The sequence below is a fragment of the Hyperoodon ampullatus genome, assembly GCF_949752795.1.
Source record: "Hyperoodon ampullatus genome assembly, chromosome: 13".
NCBI lineage: Eukaryota > Metazoa > Chordata > Mammalia > Artiodactyla > Ziphiidae > Hyperoodon > Hyperoodon ampullatus.
Window position 1 is genome coordinate 88,853,923 of NC_136926.1, and position 27,556 is coordinate 88,881,478.

At 53.4% G+C, this 27,556-nt stretch overlaps 1 protein-coding gene across 5 annotated transcripts in view; it reads left to right on the forward strand.

Moving 5' to 3' along the window:
• The window catches only part of NFATC1 (nuclear factor of activated T cells 1), a gene marked incomplete at both ends in the record, with an annotated part of 100,798 nt that extends 75,297 nt beyond the window's left edge, over positions 1–25,501 (forward strand). For 4 of the 5 annotated variants that reach the window (XM_079717388.1, XM_079717391.1, XM_079717390.1 and 1 more), the window contains one exon: positions 25,452–25,501. In XM_079717388.1, the coding sequence (XP_079573514.1) occupies positions 25,452–25,501 (50 nt within the window). Of the gene's footprint in view, positions 1–8,789; positions 8,819–25,451 lie in introns of those variants that run through there. The other variant, XM_079717389.1, reaches the window with a different exon arrangement.
• Between the last annotated feature and the right edge of the window lie 2,055 nt (positions 25,502–27,556).

Sequence of the window (27,556 nt, forward strand, 5' to 3'; positions counted from 1 at the left end):
TTCTTACTGGTCCCTGCTGACGGGGATGGTGGGAGGGGTACGCCGGTGTCGTGGGGTGGGTGTGGGCCCCTGAGGTTCCTGTACAGCTTGGACGCCTTGAGTTGGCACCAGTGACCTGATCCTTGGCCGGCCCCACCGTTAAACGTTTGTGGTTGAGGGGTTTGAAAGTTAGTTTGTCAAGAGGGACGATGTCCACACTCCCGCGTGTTCTGGGGCGGAGGATGGCGTGCCTCGAGGGCTGTGTGCAGAGTGCGGCCCCCGAGGCCGGTGGGAGAGGGAGCCGGTCGGCCGGGCCGACCCCTGATTTAGAAAAGAGGCCCCTGTGAAAGGTCTGGAAGGGGGCCCGGGCAGGGGGTCATCGGCCTCACTCCAAGACACACGCGACTTTCCTTGTATGTCTGGGTTTTAATTGGCAGCCCAGCCCAGGAAGGGCAGAGAAGAGAAAATGGAGACGAGGGCGAAAAACTAAATCAGAAAACTAGACGCCGGTTTTAAGTGACCTTGACGGTAAAAGGCAAAGCCTTCATCGTTGTCACTTACACCCAGGGAGAGGCGAGTAGTTGGGGTGGCCGACGACAGGGACCAGGGAACAAGGACCAGGAGGGGGGCGCAGGCGGAGAAGGGAGGGGGCGGCCCGTCCCCAGGCCTTGTCTCCGCAGGACGGGGTTGCTGGTTCTGGGGGGCGCTGGCGGGTACGACCTGATGTCGCCTGGGCTTTGCCCCGAGAGCCGTGGCGCCGTTCCCCCGGGGCAGGAGGGACCAGCCATGCACCACGGCTCACACAGCGAACTCAGCCCCATGTCACTTGCAGGCACGCAGAGCCATTGCGCGTCCCGACCCCAAGGTGACAGGTTAGGTAACATCCCGCCTGGCCTCACCCCTCACCACTCCCGCCCTCAGGGCTCTCAGAGGCTGATAGGAGCCGAGGCTGCAGTGACTCTGGCCCTTACTTGCTTCGTGGGTGCAACCACTCTGAGTCAGGGAGCAATTGGGGTTCCTCGGGCTTGTTTGTGATGCTAATGGCGCCAGGTCTGTGAGGGGTGAGAGCTTATTTCACATGTGTTCTGGTTTTTTATTTGGGTTTTTTGCTTTCCAGGAACGTAGAATGAAAAAGGCAATAATAGGATATTATGTCCAGCTCCAGAGAGCCTGGGGCATTTGGGGCACGTAAATGAATCATTTAGAGATCACAAAGGAGCTGTGCCTTACGCGGGACGCCACCTGCTCGGTCTGCGGAGTGACCCCCCAGATGTGGACGGTTAACGCACGTCCCAAGTTTCCATTTACCTCGAGGAAACAGTTCAAGTGCACGAGGACTCGCCTCAAACGAACCCCAACTTGTTGATAGGGTTTCTTTTTTTTTTAGTTGTTTCTACTCTTCGGTTTTGTTTCAGAAGTGTCTTGCCCATAAATAGTTCCAATTATAATTCATTCTTTAGTTCAACAATATTCGTGAAATTTAGGCTCTCCATTCAGACTTCTCAATCATGGCAGTACCACGGCGTACCTTTTCTTTTAAAAATTAGCTCTATGGGGGCTTCCCTGGTGGCTCCGTGGTTGAGAGTCTGCCTGCCGATGCAGGGGACACGGGTTCGTGCCCCGGTCCGGGAAGATCCCACATGCCGCGGAGCGGCTGGGCCCGTGAGCCATGGCCGCTGAGCCTGCGCATCTGGAGCCTGTGCTCTGCGACGGGAGAGGCCACGACAGTGAGAGGCCCGCGTACCGGGAAAAAAAAAAAATTTGCTTTATGGGCCTCACTTATTTTGAATGCAGGTGAAATGTGTCATAAAAGCCACACGTGAGCCATTTCCCAGGTGTGACTTTTGGGACCTGCCCCTCGCAGAGCTGAGCTGCACGACCACACAGTAGCACCCTCTCCGGGGGATGGGTTGTCCTTGACCGACACGCGTGTGAGTGCGGGCGGCTCACACGCACACGCACGGTAGCCTGTGTGCCGCTTGCGTGCATCTGCCGGAAAGCCGTTGTGAACGTCCCTGAAGCTCGCAGAGCTTATCCAGCCAGCGTTAACGTGAAGGGGCCCTGTTTTGCTGACATGAGGATCCCCCTTTGCGACCCAAGCGATGGCTCCCGGAGTGTCGGTTTGTCTGCCACCATAGCAGCCCCTCCGCGTCGACCCCGCCCACCCGCCCACCCTGCGGCCTCGGCCACAGTCGGCCCTTTCGGTGCCCTGCAGGGGCTCTCGGGTTTCCACAAGTCTAGATGGCATTAGAACAGCAAGCAGGTGGAGCAGGCGGCCAGGACCGTGTCTGCCCCGCGTCTGGCTGCGCGTCCCCCGCGTCCCCCCTTCTACCCTGAGCCTGGGCCGCTCTGGGGGCGGACGCGGCGCTTTCCTCATGGAAAGTCTTGCTAACCTGGCCCAGGGCCCGGCTCTGAGGCCTTCCCCGCGCCTGGTGATGATGGAGAGAGCCTGCCTTGCAGATCAGCCGCACGGGCTTGTTGACACTGCAGACGCGGGCTGCTCCCCGGGGGCGGGAGGACGCACTCAGCCGTGCACGCCGTTCCTGAGGGTCAGTCCTTGAGGTCCGGGCCCCTGGGGTGCCACCGGAGGCAGTGGATGCTGGTGGCGTGCTGACCTGCAGGCTCTATCTCCCGAGGTGGAGTCCACCGGGGTCAGGGCTGAAGCCGCCACCCGGAGGAGCGGAGCCCCCGCCCACTCACTTCCACTTTGCCCACCCGCCGGCGGTGCGTGCCTCCCGGGTGCCGGAGTCCGTGTGCACGGGGACTCGGGGCTGAGCTTCCAGGGCTGCTGTGCCTCCAAGTGGGTCAGACCGGTGTGCGGGCTTGGGCGCAAGTCTGCGCCTCGTCCCCGACCAGGTGGACCCGAGCGACAACCAGTGCGTGGCGGGAGCGGTCGACCACTGTCAGCCCGCCACGGGCAGCGCTCGAGCACTGCGCGTCTGCTGCGCCCTGGGAGGTGTGTGCCTGCTGCTGCGGCCACGCTGCAGGGCAGCAGCCGTTAGGATCTGACTCTCGCGGAGGAGGAGGGGAAGGCAGGGACTGCTCCGAGGTGTCCGCTGAGTAAGGGCCTCTATAAATAGGGCACTGCCTCTGGCCTCGGGGACACAGCTTGCTAGGCTAGGACGTTGAGAGTCTCCTGCAGCTCGTATGACACTGCAGCTTAGGTGTCCGAGGTTCGGGGCGCCTCTCGGTTGCAGGAGGTAGACGCTAGCTAGAAGCGTGGACTGCTTTGACTTTCCAATCAAGTCTTCTCCAGCCCAGTTATCTTCTGTGCACTTGGAGGGGAATTTGGTGGTTTGCTTTCAGCTAATATTCACCTTCTCCCTTAATCCTAGGTCTTAGCTGATTTCCTTCTGTAGATGGGAGAGCTGTTTGACGTTCTTAATTGGAGGGAAAGAAACAGGGGAGAAAGTGGAGGGAAGAGCTAGAAAGGTCTTGTGGAACCAGAACCACTTAGGTCTACTTGGTGCCGGAAACACTGGCGACGGAAGCTGGCGCTCAGACCTGGCTGCATGCAGGGCACTCGGGCTCCTTGTGGTACGTCGTCTCCAGTCTCGGGCAGGCTGTGAGGGTGGGAGAGTGTTGGCAAGTGAGTGCGTCAGGACTGTGACGCGGTTTTCCAGTGTGGCAATACTTCTGCAGAGGCGAGCATCTTTCCAGGGGGATTTAATCAGCTCCGTCTCCGTTTCAGACCAGGTTGCACAACCTTGGCCTGGTCTCTGCGTTTTCCCTCTCTGATGCCATACATTTCAAAGCGCTTTCTCGCTGAAGAACGAGCACACCTGACAGATCCTCTCAGATCTGCGAGCCAGCACATAGCACACGGCTGTATTGTGTTCACCAGAGCACGAAGCCAGAAGGAAAGGTGTCCAGAAGCACAGGAGCCACATTCAAAAGCCCAGGTGATGATGGACCATCAGGGCTTGGCGTCTCTTTGGGGAGAGTGGTGACCAGGGCCACAGAGGGCTACGACTCGCTCTGCGGGGCGCCTGTGTTTCCACGACAGCAGCCAGGCGCGTGGCGGCCCTGCCCTGGAGCGCCATGCACAGGGTCAGTGGCGTGGCACTTCTAAGTGACCCCTGATTCAAGAGTGCCCTCTTCATATGGATTCCTGAGGGACAGAGAGTGCCTGGTACAGCCGTCCATCACGTCCAGGCAGAGAAGACGTGGTAATTGGTATTGGAGTAACCATCTTCCCGTCAGAGCTGAGAAGATTGTTCCCAGTCCAACCTGACACATCATTACCAGCACACAGAAAACCCAAATGGCGAAAATAGTACCTGTGTGTGGCCTTTGGCTCTTTCCAGAATGACTTTTACATATAGTCTCTGTTGACATATTCAGCCTCACAGCAAACCTGTGAGTGGACAAAACTGCCGATTCAGCCCCAGCTGACAAAGACGGAGGCTGAAGCTTAGAGAGAAATGTCACTCGACCTGCTCAGGACACAGCTGATGAGTGACGGGACCAGGGACACCACCTTGATCCGCCAGCCCTGATTTCAACACTGTCTCTCTACTCTCAAGGTTGAGCTGTGTTATTGAGCTTTTTTTTTTTTAACCCACTAGAGATGTAGTGAGCAAAGACTCCTGCTCAGAAGTCTAGCTTTCAAGTATGAATTGGCCTTGCAAGCCAAAGAGAAGTGTGGTATATTTTTTTCTTCATCAGAGAATCTCTGGTTATTAACAGAGGCACTTTTGATGACCCAAGAAGGACTGGAAGACAGGCAGGACTTCCAAAATGGTGGAGAGAGGACCTCAGTGAGAGAGCACCCCCTAAAAAGCAGTAAAGACACTGATGAAACTTTCAAATCAATTATCCCAGAGTGTGAACATTAACCAGAGGCAGAAAAAACTGAAAAGCATTTATTCAAGGGAAACTGGACCTTGGTAACGAACATGGGATCTGTGGTGTTGTAATTTGGGGCTACTCCCATCCCCCATCCCCAGCTCCATGGAGTGTAGCCGCGAAAAGCCAGCAGCTTCACTGTCAGTGAAGGAGGTTGGCCTCTTTGGGGCTCTGTTCAAACCCATCCCCACAGCACAGTCAGTCCTTCGACTGGTCGTGAAGCTCCCTGGAAAAGCCTCGTTCCCAGGGCAGCATAAAAAATAGCAGATGGCTGGGATCATGCTCATTGGAGCTGCCCAAGGCTGTGATCTCAATTAGGGCAAAGGAGCCTGGCCAAACTAGGTGACCACAGGGGATTCTGAAAAGCCCTGACATGCTCCCGGGGTTCTGGAAGACTGCACATGTGCACATGGATATGTGCACACTCAGGAAGACCACACACATGCATGTGGGTGTGTGCACGCTCAGAAGACCTGGGCAAGGAGAGGGCCCAGCCGTTCACCTGTGGCTCCTTCACCTCGCGACTGTACGAGCAGGAGTGAAGCCCAGGCTGACTGTGAACTGAGGGCATGTCAGAGGCGGCCTTTGCACACATATCTCCTCGACAAAACGGGGAGGCCTAATGGATCAAGGCATTCAGAGAAACCTGACTGATCCTTGAAGGATGCTAACCTGAGGGTGACCCCTAGGAAGCCAGGCTTAAAAATAAAAGCAAGACTTGTTTAAAAAAGTGGAACAGAGAACTTAGCAGCTACACACTGCAGAGTTACAGAATCTATGGAATTAGTCCAGGAAAGTCACTAATCAAATAAGCAACAACTAAGGGAAAAAAAGAATCCAGCAGTAACAACAAATCCTGGATGGGGGAGGTGGGGAAGGGAGCTGATTCCAGAGTTGCTGTAGTGTACTATCTCTAATGTCCAGTTTTCAACCAAAAAGTTATGAGACGTGCAAAGAAACATGAAAATATGTCCCATACACAGGGGAAGAAGCAACCCGCGTGCAGTGGACAGTGTCCCTGAGAGGGCTCGGGTATTGGACTTCATAGCAAAGTAAATCAGCCACCATAGAGACGCTCAAGGAACTAAAGGGAACTGTGTTTCGAGAATTAAAGGAAAGTGGGACAACTATGTCTGACCAAATGGAGATACATTTTCTAAAAGAGCCAAGTAGAAACTCTAGAGTTGAAACGTACAGTAACTAGAATGAAAAATCATTAGAAGGGCTGAACAACATTTTGGAGCCGACAGAATAAAAGAATCAACAGACTTGAAGGAAAGTCAATAGGTTATCCAGTCTGAGGGATAGAAAGTAAAAAGATTAAAGAAAACTGAAGAAGTGAAACACCATCAAGCATACAAATGTGTGCATAATGAGAATCCAGAAAGAGAGAAGAAAGGGGTAGAAAAAGTATTTGAAGAAATAATGGTCAGAATCTTCCCAGATTGGAAGAAAAACATTGTAGACATCCCAAAAAGTCAACAAATTCCAAGTAGGATAAATTCAGAGATTCACATCATGGCCAAACTGTCAAAAGTCAAAGAAAAAGAGACAATTCTAAAAGCCACAAGAAAAAACCAAGTCATCAGGTACAGTACGTGGAATCTTCAAAAAGATCAACAGCTGACTTCTCAGTAGCAGTCATGCAAGCTGGAAGGCAGTGGGACAGCATCCTCGAAAGTGCTCAAAGAAAAAGACTGGTGACCAAGAAGTTTCTGTCTAGCAAAACTAGACTTAAAAATAGAGGAGAAATAAGCAAAGATACCATAAGAGAATGTAGTGCCATCAGACGTGGCCTACAGAAAGTACCAAAGGGAGTCCTTCAGGTTGACAGTAACTCAGATCCATATGAAGAAGTAAAAAGCACTGGTAAAAATAATTACATAATTAAAAAAACAACATAAGCATTCTACGAAAACTTTTCTTCTCCTAACTTATTTAAAAGAAAATACATAAGACGATAATTACAAAACTGTGCTGATGGGCTTATATAAAAATGTCATTTGTGTGACAGTGATAGTAGAAAGGAAGGAGATGGGAAGGAAGCTATATTGGAACAGTTTCTATATATTATTAGAAATAAGTATTAATCTGAAATAGATATTAAGTATATTGTAATCTCTAGAGGAACAACTAAGAAAATGTTAAGAATATATGTAGTAAACAAAACAAGACCAAAAAAAGCATTTAAATGATACACTGGAAGAAGTAAACTTAGACCCTTACCTCTCACCTTATGTGAAAAAGTTAACTCAAAATTGATCATGGACTTAAATGTAAGAGCTAAAACAATAAAACTTTTAGGAGATAACATATGAGAAAATCTTTGAGACCTCGGATTAGGCGAAGATTTTTTTAGATATGACACCAAGAAGACAGTCCGTAACATTTAAAAATTGATAAATTAGACCTCATCAAAATTCAAAATTTTTGTGCTTCAAGAGATACCATTAAGAAAAAGAAAGACAAGGGAATTCCCTGGCAGTCCAGTGGTTAGGATTCAGTGCTTTCACTGCCAGGGCCTGGGTTCTACCCCTGGTCAGGGAACTAAGATCCCACAAGCCATGCAGCATGTCCAAAAAAAGACAACCTACGAGATGAACGTATGATAAAGGGCTTATATTTAGAAAATGCAAAGAACACATATCTCAGTACTAAGGCAAAAAGCCTAGTCAAAAACTGGGTAAAAGATTTAAATAGACATTTCTCCAAAGAAGGTATATGAATGGCTAATAAATACATGAAAATATACTCAACATCATTAGTCCTAGGGAATGCCAATGAGATACCATTGCGTACCTATTAGAGTGGCTGTAAAAAATAACAGAGACGATAGCAAATTTTGGAGAGGATGTGGAGAAATTGGAACCCCCACACATTACTGGTGGGGATACAAAACAGTGCAGCCACTTTGGCAGTGTCTTAAAAGGTGAACATACATTTGCCCTAAGACCCAACAAGTCTGTGCTTAGGCATCTACCCAAGAGAAATGAACACATATGTATGTGCACACAAAGACTTGCGCACAAATGTTCTTAGCAGCATTATGTATAATATCTAAACGTTTGAGACAACCTAAATGTCCAGCAACTAGGGAATAGATAGAAAAAGTGTGATATAGCCATACAATGGAGTATTATTCAGCCAGAAGGAGAAATGAAGTACTGAGTCATGCTAGGACATGGATGAACCTTGAGAACATTACACCGAGTCAAAAAGCCAGACACAAAAGACCATGTGTTATGGTTCCATTTGCATGAAGATGTCCAGAAAGGCAGCTCTCCAGGAGCAGCAGGCGGCCTGGCTTGGGGAGGGTTCTAGGTCTGACCTCTTATGCAGGTTCATTAAGTCCAGTTTTGTTAAAACACAGAAGGAGAAAGGTGCTTTTGAAGCGAAGGCTTGTGTGTGTCGTGCGTGTTTCCCTCTGTATGTGGAACATGCGCAGCCCTCTTTCAGGGGTGTTGGGAGAAAATTCTAATTCCATTTTTATATGACACGAACATAATGCTGAAGGCAGAGCTTCTCTCATGGAATAAAAATGTGTGTGCTGGGGCTTCCCTGGTGGCGCAGTGGTTGAGAGTCCGCCTGGCGATGCAGGGGACACGGGTTCGTGCCCCGGTCCAGGAATATCCCACATGCCGCGGAGCGGCTGGGCCCGTGAGCCATGGCCGCTGAGCCTGTGTGTCCGGAGCCTGTGCTCTGCACCGGGAGAGGCCGCAGCGGTGAGAGGCCCGCGTACCGCAAAAAAAAAAAAAAAAAATGTGTGTGCTTCTCCGTTACTTAACTGTTTAGTTAAATTAAGGATTCTCTTTATCAAAACGTGGGCCGCATGCAGGACCAACCGCGGACGTTTGCCGACCGTGGGTGACGTGGGTTCTTCACGTAGGCTGGGCACACAGAATCCTGAGTCCCTTTACCTTTTTCAGTTTGAATTTTGACACAGCGTCCTTCCTTCCTTCTAGATTATAACGTGGACTCTTCCACGCAGTAAAGAACAAAGAACGTCTATTCCCCCTTTTAAAACATCCGCCCTTATCAGGCCCGGGGGACCCGACTAATCACGGCCTGGTCCTGGGACAATAAGCCAAGCTGGCGGGCCAGGCCCACCCCCCCCTCCCCAAGGACGCGGATGCTTATCGCTCCCAGAACCCGGTGGCCAGTTTTCTTTTGTTCCGAAGCAGCGGTAGACAGTGCTGGATGCCGTCCTAAGCCGGGGCCTGGGGGGCTTTATCGGCCCCAGCCTGCCCTCCCTCCCCACGAGGTGAAGGCTGCCCCAACTCGGCCCTATCGGGCCCCACAGCTGCTGTTATTTCAGATACGCAGGAAGGGTGCCTGGAAGAGCCCTGGGCGACAGCTAGAAACGTCTGTGATTCCCCCAGGCTCGTCAGAGGCCTGGCAAGAGGGAAGAGGGGGAGATGCCGCCGGGGGCGCGTCTGCAGCAGACGCGGGGGCCTCGGCTGTGAACCGCTGGCCCGACGGCTCCCTCTGCTGCCCTGCCGCGGGTCGGGGCTCCGGGGACAGCCCTGTTTTAAGGCCTGCCCCGTCCTTTCTCCATAAGGCGGGTTGGCTGGCCGGCTAGTCTCCAGTCTCTGCAGAGAGTTTCAAAAGAGCTGGGAGCTGGGCCCCAGCAGAGGCCTCAGGAGCTGACATCTCGCCTCTGACTGCGTTGGAGGTCGGAGCGTCCCGTGCAGACACGTGCGGCGTCTCCTCAGCTCGGGGACCAAAGTCTAGGGAATGAGCAAGTCACCCGGTGAGGGGTGGGGGGAGCACCCTCCTTCCCCCTCCCCCCTCAAGGGCTTTCTCTGGAATCGGGTTTTAGGGAGGACCCCAGGTAAGACAGCTGGCGTCCTCGAGTGTTTAGGGAGAGAAATGAGACTTCAGGGCACTTCCTCCTCATTACTGTCCCTGGGCGAGATTGGTCCGGGAGGGACACGGACCGTGGCCACGTGTCGGGGCCGCTGTCCGGCGGGGAAGGCCTGCCGTGTGCTGCTGTTGGCACGGCTCCTTGCTTTCACAGCGTCAAACTTAGAATCGCCTTTACATGCACTTTCCTTCTTTTTCCACAGTAGCTGTTGCCAGCAAGCTGTAAACTACCCTATATCACTCAGATTTAAGAACCTAAACTTTAAAACAAATTAAACTCTTGTTGACATTGTAATAAAAATCAGAATGGAAGCGGGCGGCTCAGGAGAAGCGAAGTTCAGTTCTTTTTGTGGATTTAAGATTGTTTTCTGGGATTCGCAGGCTCCCAGCACAGCGGAGTGATTTCCTCTTGGCAGCCGGTCGGAGCAGAAGAGGTGGTGGATGTGGCTGGAGCGAGGTGGCCGCGCGGGGCGTCACCTGGGTGTTTGCTCTGGCATCGGCAGGGGCGCTTGCAGCCGCCCTGGAAAAGCCGCGGCCGGGCCGCTGGTCCGCGTTGGAGGCGGGGTGCTGTGCAGGCAGTTTTAATGCGCTTTAGTTTGAGGAAAGAGCTCAAATCCTGTTGTCAGAGTCTGTCTGTTAACTCGGCCTTCGGGCTGGACAGAAAGCAGCGGCTGGGAGCACAGGTCATCATCCTTCAGAGCTCGTCCGCTATCCAGGCCACGAAATGCAGAGCAGCCGCCGCCCCCAGCTGCAGCCTGCGATGTTCTTGTGACCGCGTCCTTCCCTCGCTGGAAACGGTGGTTTCCACTGGATCACACGCCAGCTTTCCATCCTGCGAGCAGTTTCCTGCCGTGACGCTGCAGAATCACAGAGCTGCAGGGAGACATGCGGATGGAAACTCCGCAATGGATGAATGTGGCGAGCTGGGTGGGCTCCCTGCGGATGGGCTTTGACCTGGGCTTGCGGGCAGCCTCTCCCCAGCATCGCACCCCTGCCCTCACCTGCCGTGCCCTCTTCTGCATGGCGTCCTGTGTCTCTCTGCTTTCAAGGCCAGGTCGGCTCACGACCTCTGACTCATAACAGGCCAACATCCACCGGCCACCACAGTCAGCTGGAGCTGTCCGATCGCCACCGTCGCTAAGTCTTCAGAGCCGGCATTGGGGTCACCCAGACCCCCTGGCTCCTACCTGCCCCGCCGGGACATGGCGACACAGCGGGCAGGAGCTGGGCCATGGGGCGCGAGCCTCGCTCCGCAGGCGGCGACCAGCACTTACTAAGTGGTAGGAAGGTGAGGAGGAGACTTAAAAATGCAGGATGACATTCCTTCACGGAGCCCTTCACTGTCAATGGCTGGTTAGAGGACCCCCTGGATTTAGAAACACGTCCTGCTCACCACGGGGAATTTTACAGACACTTTGGGATTTTTTAAGGAGTTTTCATCCCTTTGCTTGCATCAGTGATCTCCGCTGGACCAGGGCTTGCTAAATACACAGAGTTTGATCAACGTCTTGCCTGTGCTCTTGGTTAGGAAGCTTGTCCGACAGCTCACGGAGCAGGGGACGGTGGCCAGCAGGGGAGGTGCTGAGCTCAGAGCCCCAGCTCCCGGCCTGAGGCTCCTGTCACCTCATCTCGGATCTCTTCATGCCCTGTGACGGAAATGGGCCCCTGATTTATCCTTAAGCGCACTCTGAATCCTACGTGAAAGTCCAGCACGGCTCAGGCGTAGCGATGACCCCTCAAGGTGCCACCATAAGGCCTCACTGACCTTCAGTCTGAGTTGACACTTACTGTGAACTAATGTTCTACATAGTTTGTTCTCTACGTACTGTTTTCTTTCTTTCTTTTTTTTTCTAAGGACATATTTCAAGGCTTCTTCAGAAATAAAATTTAGATAAACAGAGAAGGAATTAATGCTAAATTTCCAAACACACAGCTCCGCCCCAGGGACAGGAAGATGATGTGCAGTTACTGTGGTTGTAACTTCACAGCTGGGCAACAAGTGCTCTGAGGCCTGTGGGGCAGACCTTGCCCAGACTCAGCCTTGGTGAGGCTCCTGGAAGGGATTAATTCAACCTTCAAAGACGACAGAACCCAACCAGTATTTGCAGATTGCTTGTTCTGCTCTGGCATCGCAGGGCTGTCGAGACACGTGATTGGATCAGACTCCTGACCCCTGGGAAGTTAGAGTGGGGTCAGGGAGAGCAGGTTAAACAGCTAAATAGTATTTAAAATATAAACAGCAATTCAAGATGACAAAGCAGGGCTCCAGACAGTACCCGATTAGCTGCCAAGTAAATTACGGAGGCCAGTGATTCCAGCGCTCTTGCTTTTAGGTTTGAGGGACTTAGAGATCATTTCAGGAAGCACTTTTCAGAGGAGGAGAGATGGGAGCTAAGCCTCAGGGGCTGTCTTCTCTACCTCAACTGGCATCTCTGTTTCACGTGGGAAATGCAGTGTCTTTGGGCATGAGGCCTCTGAAGGACACATTTCCAGCCCTGGGTTCCACGTCTGTCGAGTTCCGGAGCGGTCAATGGATAGAACTTCCTCCAGAAACCAGCCTGTAAGACCCTTCCCATGGGGATGTGCCCCTGGTGCCCCCCACCCCCGGTGGTCCCTGGTCCACAGGGCTGTGCGTCCTTTCCGGGTTCAGGAGGGAGACGCAGGTGACTGTCCTGCTTGTTCTTGCAAGTGTCGTTAGAAGTGGCTGTGCCATTCCTCAGGCTGAGAAGTGGACTTGGGGCAGGGTAACTCTGCAGGGCTTCTCGTTTTGGTAAGCACCAGGGGCGCGGCATCATTACATAAAGTCGATTAGAGTGCGTGCATGCTGGTCCTGTTGATTTGATTTAGAGCTAACGAAAGCTCCAGTAATGTGCAATTACAAGAAACTTAATGGCCCTTTATACTGAAGGCAACTTCCATGGCACCTAATATACTTTGATGAATTACTCATTATGTGCAGTGTTGGAATAGCTTCTGTAGAGATTCATAATTGGATAATCAATACAAAAATGCAGGCTTGGTTTTTGCCTTTTCCCTACTCCAAAGTCAGTAGGTCCTGAGGATTATGGGACCCGTCTCATTTGCCCGAATTCTCTGATTCCTTGCCTCCCTCTCTGTCGGCCGGTTTTCCAAATTAGGAGTTCCGACCCATTTGCCAGCTTGGTATTGCACACTTTCTTCACGCCATCTGTGGTTTTTCTGTTCAGATCTTTACCGAGTGAGCAAACAGGTTCTGCTGTCGGTTGCTTTTGTCAGCACTCAGCGGTACAGTGTGACCCTCAAGGAGGGCTCGGAGCCGTGGGGAGGGGCAGACTGGCCGCACAGAGGCGGCGGCGGGAGTGGGCTGGCATCTGGTCTCGGGGGAGCGGTCGGCAGGGGCTGGGGCCTGGGGCAGGGGTGCGGCCGAGGAGGGGGCTGCCCGGGGGGCAGGTGGGCTGCAGGCACGGGCCCTGCACACCCTCCGTGACGTCTCTCCTGCGCCCACTAGCGCCGGCCGCGGGTGGGGCGCTGGGCGCTTGGCCGGCAGCGGTGCTTGGTGCTCAGGCGACCCGTGCGAGCGGGCGGACGGGGCGGCCACCATGTTCAGGACCCGTGCGGGGCTCGGCAAGATTCGGGCCGGACGGTGGAGCCCAGGAGAAGGCCGGGGCCCTGCTGCCGCGTGGCAGCCGTGTCTGAGTCCGCAGGGACGGCGTGGGAGCCGGGAGCGTGCACCCGCACCCCTGACGGCGCGCGGTGGGGCGCAGGGCTCCCGAGGCCACGGTTTGAACCTTTTGCTGAAACTGAACTGGAGTCACCGCCCTGTGAACAGCCAAGGTGTCCACACCGCACCCCGCTGCCAGCCTCGCCCCGAGCCACCGGGCCCCGAAGTTCTTAGTTGTCCTTCCAGAGCCGCCCCGACGATGCCGGGCCCGGACGACACCCACGCCCGGACTGTCCTCCGCAGCCGCGGAGGGCGAGCGCTGCCCTGGGCAGGGACGGGGGACGGGGCCAGGGCGGCGTCTGCTCCCCACAGCCGAGGCCTTGCGGTCTCAGCACTCGCAGAGCCGGAGCCCTGCCAGACGCGCGGCCCTGGAGGGCCTGAGACCCCGCGCATGCGGGGAGGACGGCGGAGGATGGTGCGCTCGCGCGACCCTGCAGGAAACAGTGCGGCCCGGTCCCCTCCCCGCGCGGCCTGTGCACCCTAAGTGGAGGTGGTCTTGCAGGAGTTCAGTCTAGGAAACGGGGAATTGCACCAATATCAATTTAAAATACTACTTTAAAAGCAGTATCACCTGCAAACTATACCGATACAAGTGAAAATCTCTGCGTGTTACTTTAGTTCTTTTCTCAACGCCCCGGAGGAGCCGGGCTGCTCCCAGGGGCTGAGCGCAGCTGCGCCCTCCCTGGGCTGCACGGGGCCTGTGGTGCAGCATCTCTTCTCAACGATTTGAACGATAGTTTAGAATATTTTGAAGGTGAGAAAAGCGTGCTTTTCTGTCCACAGGGGTGTAGGCGTGGGCTTTACGGCAGCAGCTCTGGAGAATTCTCTTTAAGGTAAATCTCTTCTGTGGTACCGAAGGTTTCCTGTCTGCCCCCTGTCCATCCCCCAACTAGCCCAGGGCCCCCCAGACTCTTGTGGGCTCAAATCCAGTCGCTGGGGATCTAGTTAGAATGTTCAGTGGGTCTGGGTGGGCCTAAGCGTTGGCATCCTCCCAGCTCAGGCAGCACGGCGGCCCTGGGCAGCACGAGGACCCGGCCTGGGCAGCGGGGCATGGCCGGGGGTGGGGAGGGAGGGGTGATGGCCGGGCAGAGCGCAGGGCCCTCTTATCCCCCGTCGCCACGGGACCATGGATGCTGAGCCAGCCCATCCCCAGCTTCTCTCTGATCGTGGTGCTGTTGCTGAATTATGGAAATTCCAAATGTCTGCTGGGGCAGAATGGACAGCATGAAGGGTCCCCCAGCCCCTCACCCTAATTCAAGGCCGGGTGCAGGGGGTAGTCTGGCACTGTCACTGCATCTGCCACCTCGTGCCGAGATGTTTAAAAATCAGTCCCGGACTCACATCTTTCACCCTGTGTCCCTCAGACACAGGCATCCTTTTCTTTTTTTTCATTTGTTTTGGCTGCGCTGGATCTTCGTTGCGGTGCGCGGGCTTCTTATTGCGGTGGCTTCTCTTGTTGCGGAGCACGGGCTCTAGGCGTGCGGGCCTCAGTAGTTGTGGCACGCAGGCTCAGTAGTTGTGGTATGCAGGCTCAGTAGTTGTGTTGCACGGGCTTACTTACTCCGCGGCTTGTGGGATCTTCCCAGACCAGGGCTCGAACCCGTGCTGCCCGTTGCATTGGCAGGCGGATTCTTAACCACTGCGCCACCAGGGAAGTCCTACAGGCGTCCTTTTAAATGGCTATTTTTTTTACACGATCACACCTAACAAAACTACTGATGATGCTTGGGTGAGGTGAGGGTTTAGTTCAAGGTCACATTTAGCTTTGAGGTGTGGTTTCTTTTCCTGCGAACCCAGGGTCTTCCTGTGCTTCCTTCATGAGCAGCATCTTCTGACCAAAACTGGCGCCAGATGGGGGGTCGGGTCCCAGGTGGGCCCAAGTGTCCCAGACTCAGAGGGGCGTGTTTGACCTCACTGTCCCTTCTGACACCCCACAAAGTAAGACCAGCCACATGGTGTGTGTCTTGGGCCTTAGGGTGCCCTGACGTCATGTGCCCGCCGCCAGAACAGGACCTGTGTTCCCGTAGCCGGGTGACGGGACAAACCTGCCAACCCACGGTGGCTCCTTGTCCGCGTCCATTTATTCTATTTTATTTTTTAATTAAAGAGGGCTTTTAAATTTGTTATTTATCCAACTCTGTTAATTGTTGGAATAGGAATTTCATCACTGGGGCAGTGTGTTTTCTAGTGGCACAAAGCAGGCCCTGGAAAAATGCTTCTTGGTGATTTCATGACCCCAGCGAGTAAAGCAGAGTGACTCTGGCACAGATAAAATAATGGCCCTGGTCACATGGAAAGCATTCACTGGCACACACCAGTGGGAGGCCCGGGGACGAGCCAGGGGACCCTCCCGGTCAGGTGGCAGCCCCCTCCCCACGGGCCCTGGAGTTTCCACGCGGGGCGTTTGCATTATTTGGCGTATTCAGGCTAAATAAGGAAGCAGCCACGGAGGTAGGACAATTATTCTGTTTTAATGGCTGGCAGCTCCACATAACAATGGAGTCCATCAGAGCCAAGCCCGCATCCAGCTGGGAGGGTCATATTTTATTAAAACCGTGACTTGTTGTCATCCAGTCCCTCCGCTGTCCCATTCTCTCCTTCCAAAAATAGCAGGCCCCGTGGCAGTGGCTTATTATGATTAAAAAGATAAAAATAAGTGAAGGCTGAAATAGGTCCAGGACACCCGAGGTAACACAAGAACTTACTTTTTAATGAAACTTGAGAAACTGTTTTATTTTCCACTGCTTCACAAAGCATCTCTGGAAAAAAAAAAAAAAAACAGAAAAGCAAAAAGGATTTTAGTGATGTTGCAACTCTGCATTTTCAGAATTACAGCAGTTGTGATGCGCTCGTGGCAAAATCACCATTTTCAGCCCAGAGTCTTATGCAGGCGGCGCCTCCCGATGGGGGTGGGCAGGGGCTGCTGGTGGACCAGATGTGGCCACACTGTGGACACAGAGGTCACTGGACCTGGGAAACAACTGACCCGGGCCCACCTGTGGGGAGGCAGACTTGCCAGGAGGCCGCCTCTTCTCAAGAAACTAAACACCCACACGGGAGCCACCACCTCACGTTTCCTGCACCTGAGCTGACGCCCCCGCCGCCAGTGGCACCGGAGCACATGCTTCCCTGGCTGTGCCCTGATCTCTGAATTGCAGCTTTAGTCGTGTTGAATCTCGGCTTAGCTCACGTCCACTTTGCTACCCTAAGTGAGAACTGAGTGTAAATGCACAGTGCAAACGGGGACGGTGTGTGTCCCTCACCTGGGGGCACGTGTGTCCCAGCGGTGACAAAGTCACAGCAGTGACAATCCTTACATGCATTAGGATTCTCAGCCACCATCAAAGGGCTTCCTTATCCAAGAATCATTAGATTTGCAGGCTTAGCACAGCAAATGGCATCTGGAGACTTCCTAGAAGTTAGTTCTTTAAGAAGAGATTTGGCCTGAGACATCTTTACTTCCGTCTACCTAAATTATCATCCTCTTAGGTTACAATACTAACTTTAGCCAAAGGTGTATTTTCTGGGAAAGTTAGCAAATACTTTTTTAAATCATCTTTTAGTTATAGGAATGGGAAAGAATGTCCTTCCTGTTTCGTTTTGCTCTTCAAAAAGCTCTTTTGGCTTTCCCTTAAAAATAAAAATGTCTTTGATGACTTGTCCTCTGGAAGAATACGCAGTTTTCTGTACCTCGGAGGAAAATGGAGTGGGCAAGTAACGGTTGCTTTTGTGCCATGCATGTGTTTATGTGGAGTGTTTAATCGATGGTGAGCTCTGATGGAAAGCATCGTGGTACCTCATGCAGCATGTGGTGCTGTGTTGGAACGGGGACGGGGACAGCGCTCTACGGGGCAGTGGAATCGCCAAGACCTTCTTTGTTCCCTATATTGCTCTTGTTTAAAGGACACTGATGCTTTAAAGAAATAGTTCTCTCCGTAAAAAGGCAGCATCGCAGAACGTTGTAAAGCCAGAAATGGAAAAAATGACAGTATCCCTGCTGGGCTGGCTAGTTTACTAAGTAGCAGTAGATAAACACTGTTAGTTTTTAAAAAATCATAGTACAATTCATTTCCTTATTGGAACTAACATAACTATTGGAAAAGAGAAAGATGCTTTAAAGTGTGTTGTGTGTAGTTAAGTATGTAATCATGGAATATGGCTAATGTGATAAGCTATATCAACAAATATGGTTTTTTTTGAATTCACACAAAGGTATTATTTGTAAAGTATGGTCCTTACCCGAGTTAAGGAAGCTTTTTTTTTAAGCGAGTGTGGCTAGGTTAACACTGCTGAACTAGATTTCTTATTCTCTAATCCCAAGCCCAGGCCTGAGAAACTAGGATGATGTCTGTGTGGAGGCCGGCTGGAACGTTCCAGCACCTGCTGCTCCTGGCCCTCCCTTCCCCAAGCCCGGCAGGCAGGGCCACGTCTCTGCTGGGGTCCCGACAAGGGCACGGGACAGAGCCCACTGCCCGCTCCCAGCCTGGGGCCAGGCACAGGGGCCAGGCACAGGGGCCAGGCACAGGCAGCTCTCCCGTTGCTTTTCCCGGTCGTCACTCACAGCTGTGTCCGATGAAAGACTAGCGACACTGCCGATTCTCTGTGACCAGCAAAAGGACACGGCTGATGTTCTCATTAACCTGAAAAACCTACACAGATCCTGGTTCTGATCATAAAGGTTCTGATCCACACACACATTGTCAGAAATAAGGAAACTGAGAGAGTTGAGGTGGCCCTGTCCCTCATCCCGTTTTGCGTGTTGTGGTTGAACCCAGACTTTGCATTAACTTCAGACCAGGGCGGCTGCCACTCACACGCCCAGTCGTTTTCTCTTTTTCCGACAGCCGGTAAATTGAAAGTTCACCGGAAGGCGCTAGAGCACTTCTCTTCCCTTTACTGATGCAGGACGGCGAGCCCGCCGATGGAGGCTTCTCAGCGGCCATCCTACCACATCGAGACAGACCGAGGGGCTGCCCTGTCGCCAGCCCCTCTGCCCGGGCTGCCCCCCCAGGGAGGCCCCTGCCGTCCCCGCTGTGTGAGCACTGGTGCGTCTCCTGCCCTCTCTGGTCCCATCCAAAATGAGAATCAGAGTAGTAGCTGCCCCCCAGAGCTGGGAAGATGCAGGGGCCATGCCTTTCCCAGCACATAGAACTCTAACCCAGGAGGAAACTGTTTCCCCCTCTGACATGACTGAGGAGTTCCCTGATTCTTGGGGCAGAAAGGGGCCTTAGTCAAGCCTCCTGTTTTCACAGAGAAAACCTCCAGGCCCCACAGGGGCAGGACAGTCTCACGGGGGCTTCGGAGGCAGAAAGAGGACAGGACCCGGGTGGCCTTTGTCCAGCACTTTCCCCACAGCGTGTTCGGGACGAAGGCCTTGTATCAGGTTTTCTAAAGGAAGGTCACAGGCTGCTCACGCGTCTCTGAGTGACGGTTTGAACCATACAACGTGGACACGGCAAGAACTTAGGGCTGAGAGAAGTTGAAAAAGTAAAGGATGCTTGGCTTCGGGGCTGCCCCCTGGCGTCGGAGGAGCCGGGGCCCAGGTGCTGCCCAGGGACACCGGGCCAGCCATCTTTAAAAACAGCTCCGCCTTGAAGCCCTCTTGTGGCTTCTGTCGCTCCGTAGGGGTTGCTTTATATTTTGACTCTGGCCACGTGCTGTCCTGTATTTCCTGGGGTGTCAGGGTCCTGCTGGGTGTCAGGACTCTGGGTTTTCCATCGTAGTCATGCTTCACTTAGCGTAGGGGAAGCGGGACAGTTGCTGATAAAGTCTTGGGACCGATAAGGCCGTGACACTGGCTGTGAGGACCCGCCTCGGGGCTGGGAGGGTGAGAGGCCCCCGCCCCTGTGACGGCGGCCGCTGCTGCTCGGATGTCAAATCTGAAAACCAAGTCAAGTCGTGTAGAATAGTGAGAAGAGAAGAGTGAGATGCTCGCCAGGTCCCTCAGCGTGGGGCAGCTCTCAGAGCCTCCCCGGGCTGCTCGTGTGACAAGCTGGCGCTGCTGCGGCATTGGGGTGATGTTGCTAAGACAGCGGCCAGCATGCCCCCTCCTGGCGCTGGTACCTGCACCAGCAGGTTGATACTGACCAGCTCATCTGCCGTCGGTTTTAGAGCCGGGGTCGTGCTGCTGGCGTGTGGCTCCTCCAGGGCAGGGGAGATAGTCCTCGGTCACCTGCAACTTGTCCTCCTTTTTTAAAAAAAGTTTCTGAAGCACGTAAAAGCTACACAGGAAAAATGACTGAAAGAAAAGGTCTTTTTAGCTCAAACACAACACTGTGAGTATGTGGTGGTTGGTGGGTGTGTTGATGTTTTGTTTTGTTGAAAGAGGAATGTGCACAGAAAAGGAAAGCAGTGACTGTGCCCTCGCCTGCCCTCGCGTCTGTGTTCTGACTGGCTTCGCAGCGGAGGACGTGAGGACCAGGGACAGAAGGGACCTGGGGGTGGGGGGCAGACCCAGGAGGAGGGGACAAGCAGGCACGGGTCCCGAGGGCTGGGCTGTCGGGATCATTGAGACCCTGTGCCCGTCCACCTTTCCCCTGCGCCTTTCCAACTTTCCCAGTAAGCACTGAGAAAGAGCAGTTCACGCCGGCCCCGTGGATCTGCCCATGGAGCCGGGAGGGAGCAGCCTGGAAGCTCCCAGACCCGCGGTGCGTGCAGGTGGGGAGGAGGGCGGCCCCGAGTCCTGGTCTCAGCTTCTCCCCTGTCGCTCAAGGGCAGTGACCCCGTTCCCACTGGCCAAGCCTCCATCGTCACACTGCCTGCCTTGACTTTCTCGAGGGGTTGTTGCAGAATCAAGAATGATGTACATGCAAGGGCTTAGAAATGAGCACCGAAGGCTGCGTAGGTGTTGGGTAAATACGTGATTTGTTCAGTCCTTAAGATTTGTCTTGGGCCTCCCTGGTGGCGCAGTGGTTGAGAGTCCGCCTGCCGATGCAGGGGATACGGGTTCGTGCCCCGGTCCGGGAGGATCCCATATGCCGCAGAGCGGCTGGGCCCGTGAGCCATGGCCGCTGAGCCTGTGCATCCGGAGCCTGTGCTCCGCAACGGGAGAGGCCACAACAGTGAGAGGCCCGCGTACCGCAAAAAAAAAAAAAAAAAAAAAAAAAAAAAAAAGATTTGTCTTGAGATCCTTAGTTTAGCATTCAGAAACGTGGGAGCACTTTGCTTAAAGGTTAGGCGTTGAGAGGGGAGAAATACATAAAAACTGTTTGGACTCACAGTTCCTTTTAGGTTTGCACTGTTCTCAAGATAGTCACACAAAACCCACGCGTGAAACCTAAGAGATGAACCATGGATGTTTCACTACAACATGAAGCTCTGGTTCTCAAAGTGGGGGTCAAAAGAAGAAACTCAGATATGAAAGTACAAATATTTTACTTTAAAAAGGACATTTCACCTTATTAGTTAATTTACATGCTCATTTATGAATAGCAGAGACATCTTTCTATAGTGTCAGGAAGGATATTTACAAATGTCATGCAAGTACAGGTGAAAAGCTATGCCTGTACTTTGTACATGTTAGTTTTGGTATTTTAAAAAATGCTAACTTCCTTTTCTCTCAATTCCAGATTTATATAGAGAGGTGGATTTGTGTGTGTGTATCAGATATACACATACACCCTGCGTACATACCCCAGATTGGAACAACAATTCAAACTGCCACATGAGTTTTAGAAAAAAAAAACAAGACTTTTCCACCTTAGGAGCATTTTAGAGACAAATTAAATATAAGGGAAAAAACCCTTCTTATTAAATCGTGGTACAACAGCTCACCACATCCTGTTGCAGGGACATCTGACGTGCGGCAGAACAAAGGTTCCTCTTTCAGGTTCCTGACGATCCGTGAGGGTCACATGCTACCTGCAGTTCAAAATACTTCTGTTAAGAAAAAAAAACCTCTGTGTTGGTGGAAAAGCTGAATAAGAAGATGGAAATTATCAGTAGAAGACATTGTGGGAAATCGTAGGTGTCATCGGCACAACCATATCAAAGAGAGAAAGCCACCCCCAAAATAACCCACACAGAGCCCCGTGGCCGGGACTGATACGGGCTCAGACCCATGACCTCACGGAGGGAAGATAGGATGTGGCCGGGAGGCGGTGGGGCCCCAGGACCCTGTGCTTTGCTCCTTTACCTGCCGTCAAAGGCCCCTCCACCTCAGCAGCCCTTCCCTGATGTGGTCTTTCTTTATCCATCTGTGAAATGGGACCGTCATGGCTTCCCTACAGGGTTCCTGCCCAGATTGTGTCTGTGGAAGAGAGTGAGGTCTGGGCGTCCACCCTCAGCCGTGTGGACGCTTGTGTGAAGCATCATCTGCCATGGGGTTCCTGGCCGTCCAACATCACTTCGGGCAGCTGCCCGACTCGGGCCCCGCGGCTCTCAGGGAAGATGCTGGACGCTGTTTGTGCGTGTGGGATGGTTCTTGAGTCCGTTTCTAAAAGGAATGAAACCCTGTGACTCCAGCCTGACCTTGCCAGGTGTGGACAGCAGTGGGTCCAGCTGACAGGTTGTCCTCAGGGAGGCTCGTCAGACACCACTGGCCCACCGTGATGGGCAAGAGCTTCGGCTCCCCTGGTGCGTCCTGTGCCGCTCTCCTGAGGGCTCCTGACGGGGCCAAAGGAGGACAGGGCCAACCCTCACTCAGAGAGTAGCCACGCCATGGCCTGCGTCTGGGCCCAGAATGTCCAGGACACACCGAGCAATGGCGCCGCCTCCTACCAGCCCGGGCGCCCCCTCCGAGGTTCAGGTGCCCCAGTGGGTAGTAGGGGGAAGCCCACTTCTGAGGCTCCTTCCCCTTTTCTCTTGTCAAACAGATGTTATTTTTCCTGTGGTCTGCATAACCCTGAGTAACTAAAAGTATCGCAGCTACTCTGCTGCTGCCTTATTACCCCTGAGGCAGCACTCCCAATCCCCATCATTATTAATTTCGGGACTCCCTGTCAATCCACATCATAATTTACCCTCAGGACACGCCCACAATCCCGCTTCATTATGACCACTCAGGCCTTCCTCCCAATTCCTGTCATTATTACCCCTCAGGCCTTCCTCCCAATTTCTCATTATTACCCCTCACGTCTTCCTCCCAATTCCCTTCATCATTACCCCTCAGGTCTCCTTCCCACCCCCTTCATTATTACCCCTCAGGCCTCCCTCCAATTCCTGTCATTATTACCCCTCAGGCCTTCCTCCAATTCCTGTCATTATTACCCCTCAGGTCTCCCTCCAATTCCCTTCATTATTACCCCTCAGGTCTCCCTCCAATTCCCTTCATTATTACCCCTCAGGTCTCCCTCCCAATTCCCTTCATTATTACCCCCCAGGCCTCCCTCCCAATTCCCTTCATCATTACCCCTCAGGTCTCCCTCCCAATTCCCTTCATTATTACCCCTCAGGCCTCCCTCCAATTCCTGTCATTATTACCCCTCAGGTCTCCTTCCCACCCCCTTCATTATTACCCCCCAGGCCTCCCTCCCAATTCCCTTCATTATTACCCCTCAGGTCTCCCTCCCAATTCCCTTCATTATTACCCCTCAGGCCTCCCTCCAATTCCTGTCATTATTACCCCTCAGGTCTCCTTCCCACCCCCTTCATTATTACCCCCCAGGCCTCCCTCCCAATTCCCTTCATTATTACCCCCCAGGCCTCCCTCCCAATTCCCTTCATCATTACCCCTCAGGTCTCCTTCCCACCCCCTTCATTATTACCCCTCAGGTCTCCCTCCAATTCCCTTCATTATTACCCCTCAGGCCTTCCTCCCAATTCCCTTCATCATTACCCCTCAGGTCTCCTTCCCACCCCCTTCATTATTACCCCTCAGGTCTCCCTCCAATTCCTGTCATTATTACCCCTCAGGCCTTCCTCCAATTCCCTTCATTATTACCCCTCAGGTCTCCTTCCCAATTCCCTTCATTATTACCCCTCAGGTCTCCTTCCCAATTCCCTTCATTATTACCCCTCAGGTCTTCCTCCCAATTCCTGTCATTATTACCCCTCAGGCCTTCCTCCCAATTCCCTTCATTATTACCCCTCAGGCCTTCCTCCAATTCCTGTCATTATTACCCCTCAGGCCTTCCTCCAACTCCTGTCATTATTACCCCTCAGGCCTCCCTCCCAATTCCCTTCATTATTGCTTCTCAGGTTTCCCTCTCAATCCCCATCATTATTGTCTCCTCAGTCATTTTTCCACCACCCCTTGCTGGTCTTACTAGAATCAGATTTCTGCTGTGAGACTTTCATTGTCCTAAAACCTGAGTGGGCAGGCAAACCCCAGTTCTGTGTGGTATGATTGAACTTTCACCTCTTCGCTTCATGTGGGATCTTGTTTACCACCGTTCCCACCGTGAAGTCCCTGCTTTGAGGTTTTGACTGCTAATTTCTCTTCCTGGGTGGAGGTGGCCCCGCTGCCTCCCTTCCCCCCTCCCAGTAGCACCTGCCACCCGGTGGGAGGGACTCTGGCCCATGTGTGGCCCCAAACCTTTCACTTTTCTCAGAACAGGTTAGGAAGCCCCACTGGGCCCACGGCCTAGGCTGCTTTAGGACAAATGAGATGGTGGCCACAAAAGCACCTTGTAAACCGTCGGTTGCTGAGTGAATACAGGGCGAAGGGCTCTGTGGTGCCAGTGCTGTCACACCTCGTGTGTGGATCCCCCCCACACACACGCCCTGTATCTTTCTAGTACGTTCCACACACTTGGCCTGAGACAGAGACACCCTGTGTGCATGTGCGGCCTGTCCTGACCCAGACCAAACCCCGAAGAGACCGGGACGTGTGAGTGTTCTTTGTCAGAATGTTCTTTCATGGTGACTTTCTGTGAGGCATGGACGGGGCCTGTGCCTCTTAGGGACACAGAGGCTGGACCCGTGACGTGGAGGAAACGGAGAGGAGCTCTGGTCCTGGTGGCCCGAGTCCCGCCACCCCGTGCCCCGGGCGGCCGAGGGGCGCAGAGACGGCCCGCCACCCCGGAGCTGCCCGCGCCCTGGGCCTCGTCCTGGCCTCCTTGGTGGCCGGGGAGCCTCTTGGCCGGGTGAGCGCAGTCCCCCTGGTGGTTACCGTGCGAGGCAGGGCTGGCTGCGGAGGACGTGTGGTGCCCGTTGGGCGGCGTGTCGGTCCAGGCGTGGCCCCTGCAGGCCGCTGCCCGGCGCCCCCTTCCCGCGTGCTGGTGGCCCCTCGGGAGGAGCCCGGGTCTGGGGTCCGCAGGGCGGGCTCCTGACTGAACCCGGGCCAGCGCGTTCTGTTATCAGTTCCCGTGACACAGTTCCTGGTTCCCCCGCTGGGCCTTATTATTGTTATTCTTAAAAATAGTTGGGGGGGGTGTTGAAAGGCAGTTCAGGGAAGGGAGTGGGCTCGGGAAACGCACTCCACTAATTGCTCCAGGAAGCCGCCCCTGGCTGGGCGGGGGCCCTGCAGAAACACACGGTTTATCTGGCAGCAGAGGGAGCCCAGGCAGTTCCGTGACGCAAGCACGTCCCCACCTCTGAGCCCCGCGAGCGGTGGTGACAGCCTCTGGGCAGCGTTTCCCCCTCTGGTGCCGCGATAGGGGGCAGATGCTGTGCAGGTCACTCCCGTGGCCTCTGCCAGCTCTTCTCACTTCCCCTCCGGCTGCCAAAAAACACAGGCCGCTCGTGGACACGAACGACGGGACAGACGTGAAGGAAGAGCCCCGAACAAAGGGAGGCCCAGGCCCGGCCGGCCAGCCCTTCTCCCCGAGCTGCCCTGGCCTGTCTGACCACGAGGCCACGGACAGGGGCCCACAGGGCGTGGACTTCACCGGGGTGCTTCCACCACGGGGTTTATCTTTTGGTTTCGCAAACCTGCGGGAGCCCAGGCTGCCCACCGGCGCCTGGGTCGGTCGTCAGGCCCTGAGGCCGAGGCCTAACTGGTCTCTGGAATCACAGCGCCGGCTCCCGGGCAGCTGTGTCGTCCCGGCTCAGGACTCCTCACCCTCCGGGGACACCTTTTCACAGGCTGAACCTAACTGACTGGTGGAATTTCTGGTGATTTATGTACGCTCGTCTGCAGAGTCCTGTCGTGCTAACGCGCTCTGTTTTTGTTTTCTTGCAGTAAACGAGATCATACGGAACGACCTCTCCAGTACCAGCATCCACTCGTAGTCGGCAGTTTGGACTCTCAGAAGCTGCGTGGTGTTGATTCGACAGTGACAACCGAGTCAACAGACTGAACTCGCACCTGGTACCACTCGGAACTTCCACCTTAGCGAAGGCTTAGATCATTCGTACAAAGAAGTAGCTCAAGGAAGGAAGGAAGGAGGAAGGTCATCTCAAGAAGGAAACGCAGGCGGGTGGGTAGGGGAAGCACAGGAGACAGGCCGCGTGGTGCTCCCCTCGTGACCGCAGCCCGACGTGGCAGCCTGACCCCGAGCGTACGCTTCAGGCACTCCTGCGTTTCATACTGAAAGTGCCTTATTTAAGCAGACCGCAGCAGCAGGGCATCATGGAATTGAGCATTGAACTGGCTACCCGGAGAGTATTTGTAGGAGCAAAAGCTGTAAAGACATTTCGTCCTGAGGCTTTATCCTATGTATAAATTAAGAGAATACTGGCGAGCCGGGCCTGGTGAGGAAAACCTAACGCGTTTCCTACTTCCTTCACCTTTTCCTGGGCTGTGCTATACAATCCTGTTGCCTTACTCGGAGCATTTCAGAACTCTTCCCAGGTGTCATCTCAGCTCTTTCATGACTGCCTTCCCTCCCCTGTGTTACTCAAGCCTTAGGGCTATTCATTATAGCATGTTAGGATTTTGTTTTTAATCTGGCTTCGAACATAGCACAGGTAAGTTGAATAGCACAAGGTAGGTTACTGGACAAAAAAAGAAATCTGTCCGTCTCGGGATGGATCTTGCATTTGCATGTGTGTACATATATAGCCATATATTTATGTATGAACATAACGGAGGTGGTGACACTCACTCTTCGCCCAGCAAGGGCGTCCATGTCAGCAATAACCAGTATCCATTCTGGAAAATTCACCTGAGGCTCCAAAGCCAGCTTCCCAGCCATTTCCGAGGGGGCGTCACCCAACCCCCGGGAGGTCTGTGTGTTGTCATCTCCTGCAGTTAACCAAGCACTTTAGAAGCCGGGAGAGGTGCGTCCACAATACCGTCTGTTACCAAACGGCAAAATTGGAAAGAAACTATAAATAACGTTACAGAAGGAGTGTAATATATTTGTTCAGCTGTAAGATTATTATTTCACAGAAGCCTTATAACTCTGCTTCATCTAAGGAAACGATAACCAAAAACAGCGTTTAATATGTGGTGACTGTAGTGTGTTTCCAGACTAGTTACTGTTACCAGATAGGTTAGTGTGAGCTTTACCACTGCATTTTGTACCCTTAACAGCTTATTACGCGTTATTGCTAGCAGTGACCTGTCGTTTCACGTAACCAAAAAGCATGGTTTAACGAAACATGTTTAACCTGATAACTGTGCCTTAGGAACTCACGCCCCCCTCCTGGAACTCCGCAAATCGAATCGCACCCTCGGGGGAGGTGACAAGTCCTGTCACCAGATTCGGCGTTTTGGTGGGGAAAGCGCTCTCCCACAGAAAGAATTATTTTAAAAATGTTCTTCTGTACGATCATGTCTTACTTTTTTTTTAAGTCACAGAACCGAAAATCTGAAAGCCATATTTGTAACATTTGCACATTACTGTGAAGAGCTGAAGACATATGGCTTCGTGTACATATGACCCTGCCTTCCCGCCTGAAGCCCTGCCCTGCATTTAGCCTCCTAGGAGTTGCATGAGACATTTCTCGGGAGACTGTCCTATGGAAAGGAAGTGTTTGATACTGTGTTAGCTCTCTTTGTAGTTAGAAAATCGATCCAATAAAGCAATATTTTTTTGCTGGACGATCTTAGTTTGAGAGTGATTCATTCCACGCCTGGAAAATCCTTCTCTGTTCTGAAGCGCGTTCTCTGCTGTAGGTCCGTGTACTTCTGTGTCTGTAAGAAGGGCTTCACCGCTGAGCGGTGTGAGGGGTGTCTCCTTCCTCCCTACACGTCGGGGAGGCCGTCAGCATCTCTGCCCAGAGACGGAGCCTGGCGAGGCCTGGCACGCTCACGGGAGACACGCCATCGCCACAGGACAAAGCGAGTGGCCGCCTGGCTTTGCCGTCTCCTTCTGCTTCTTGCAGCACCCTCCTGCCCCC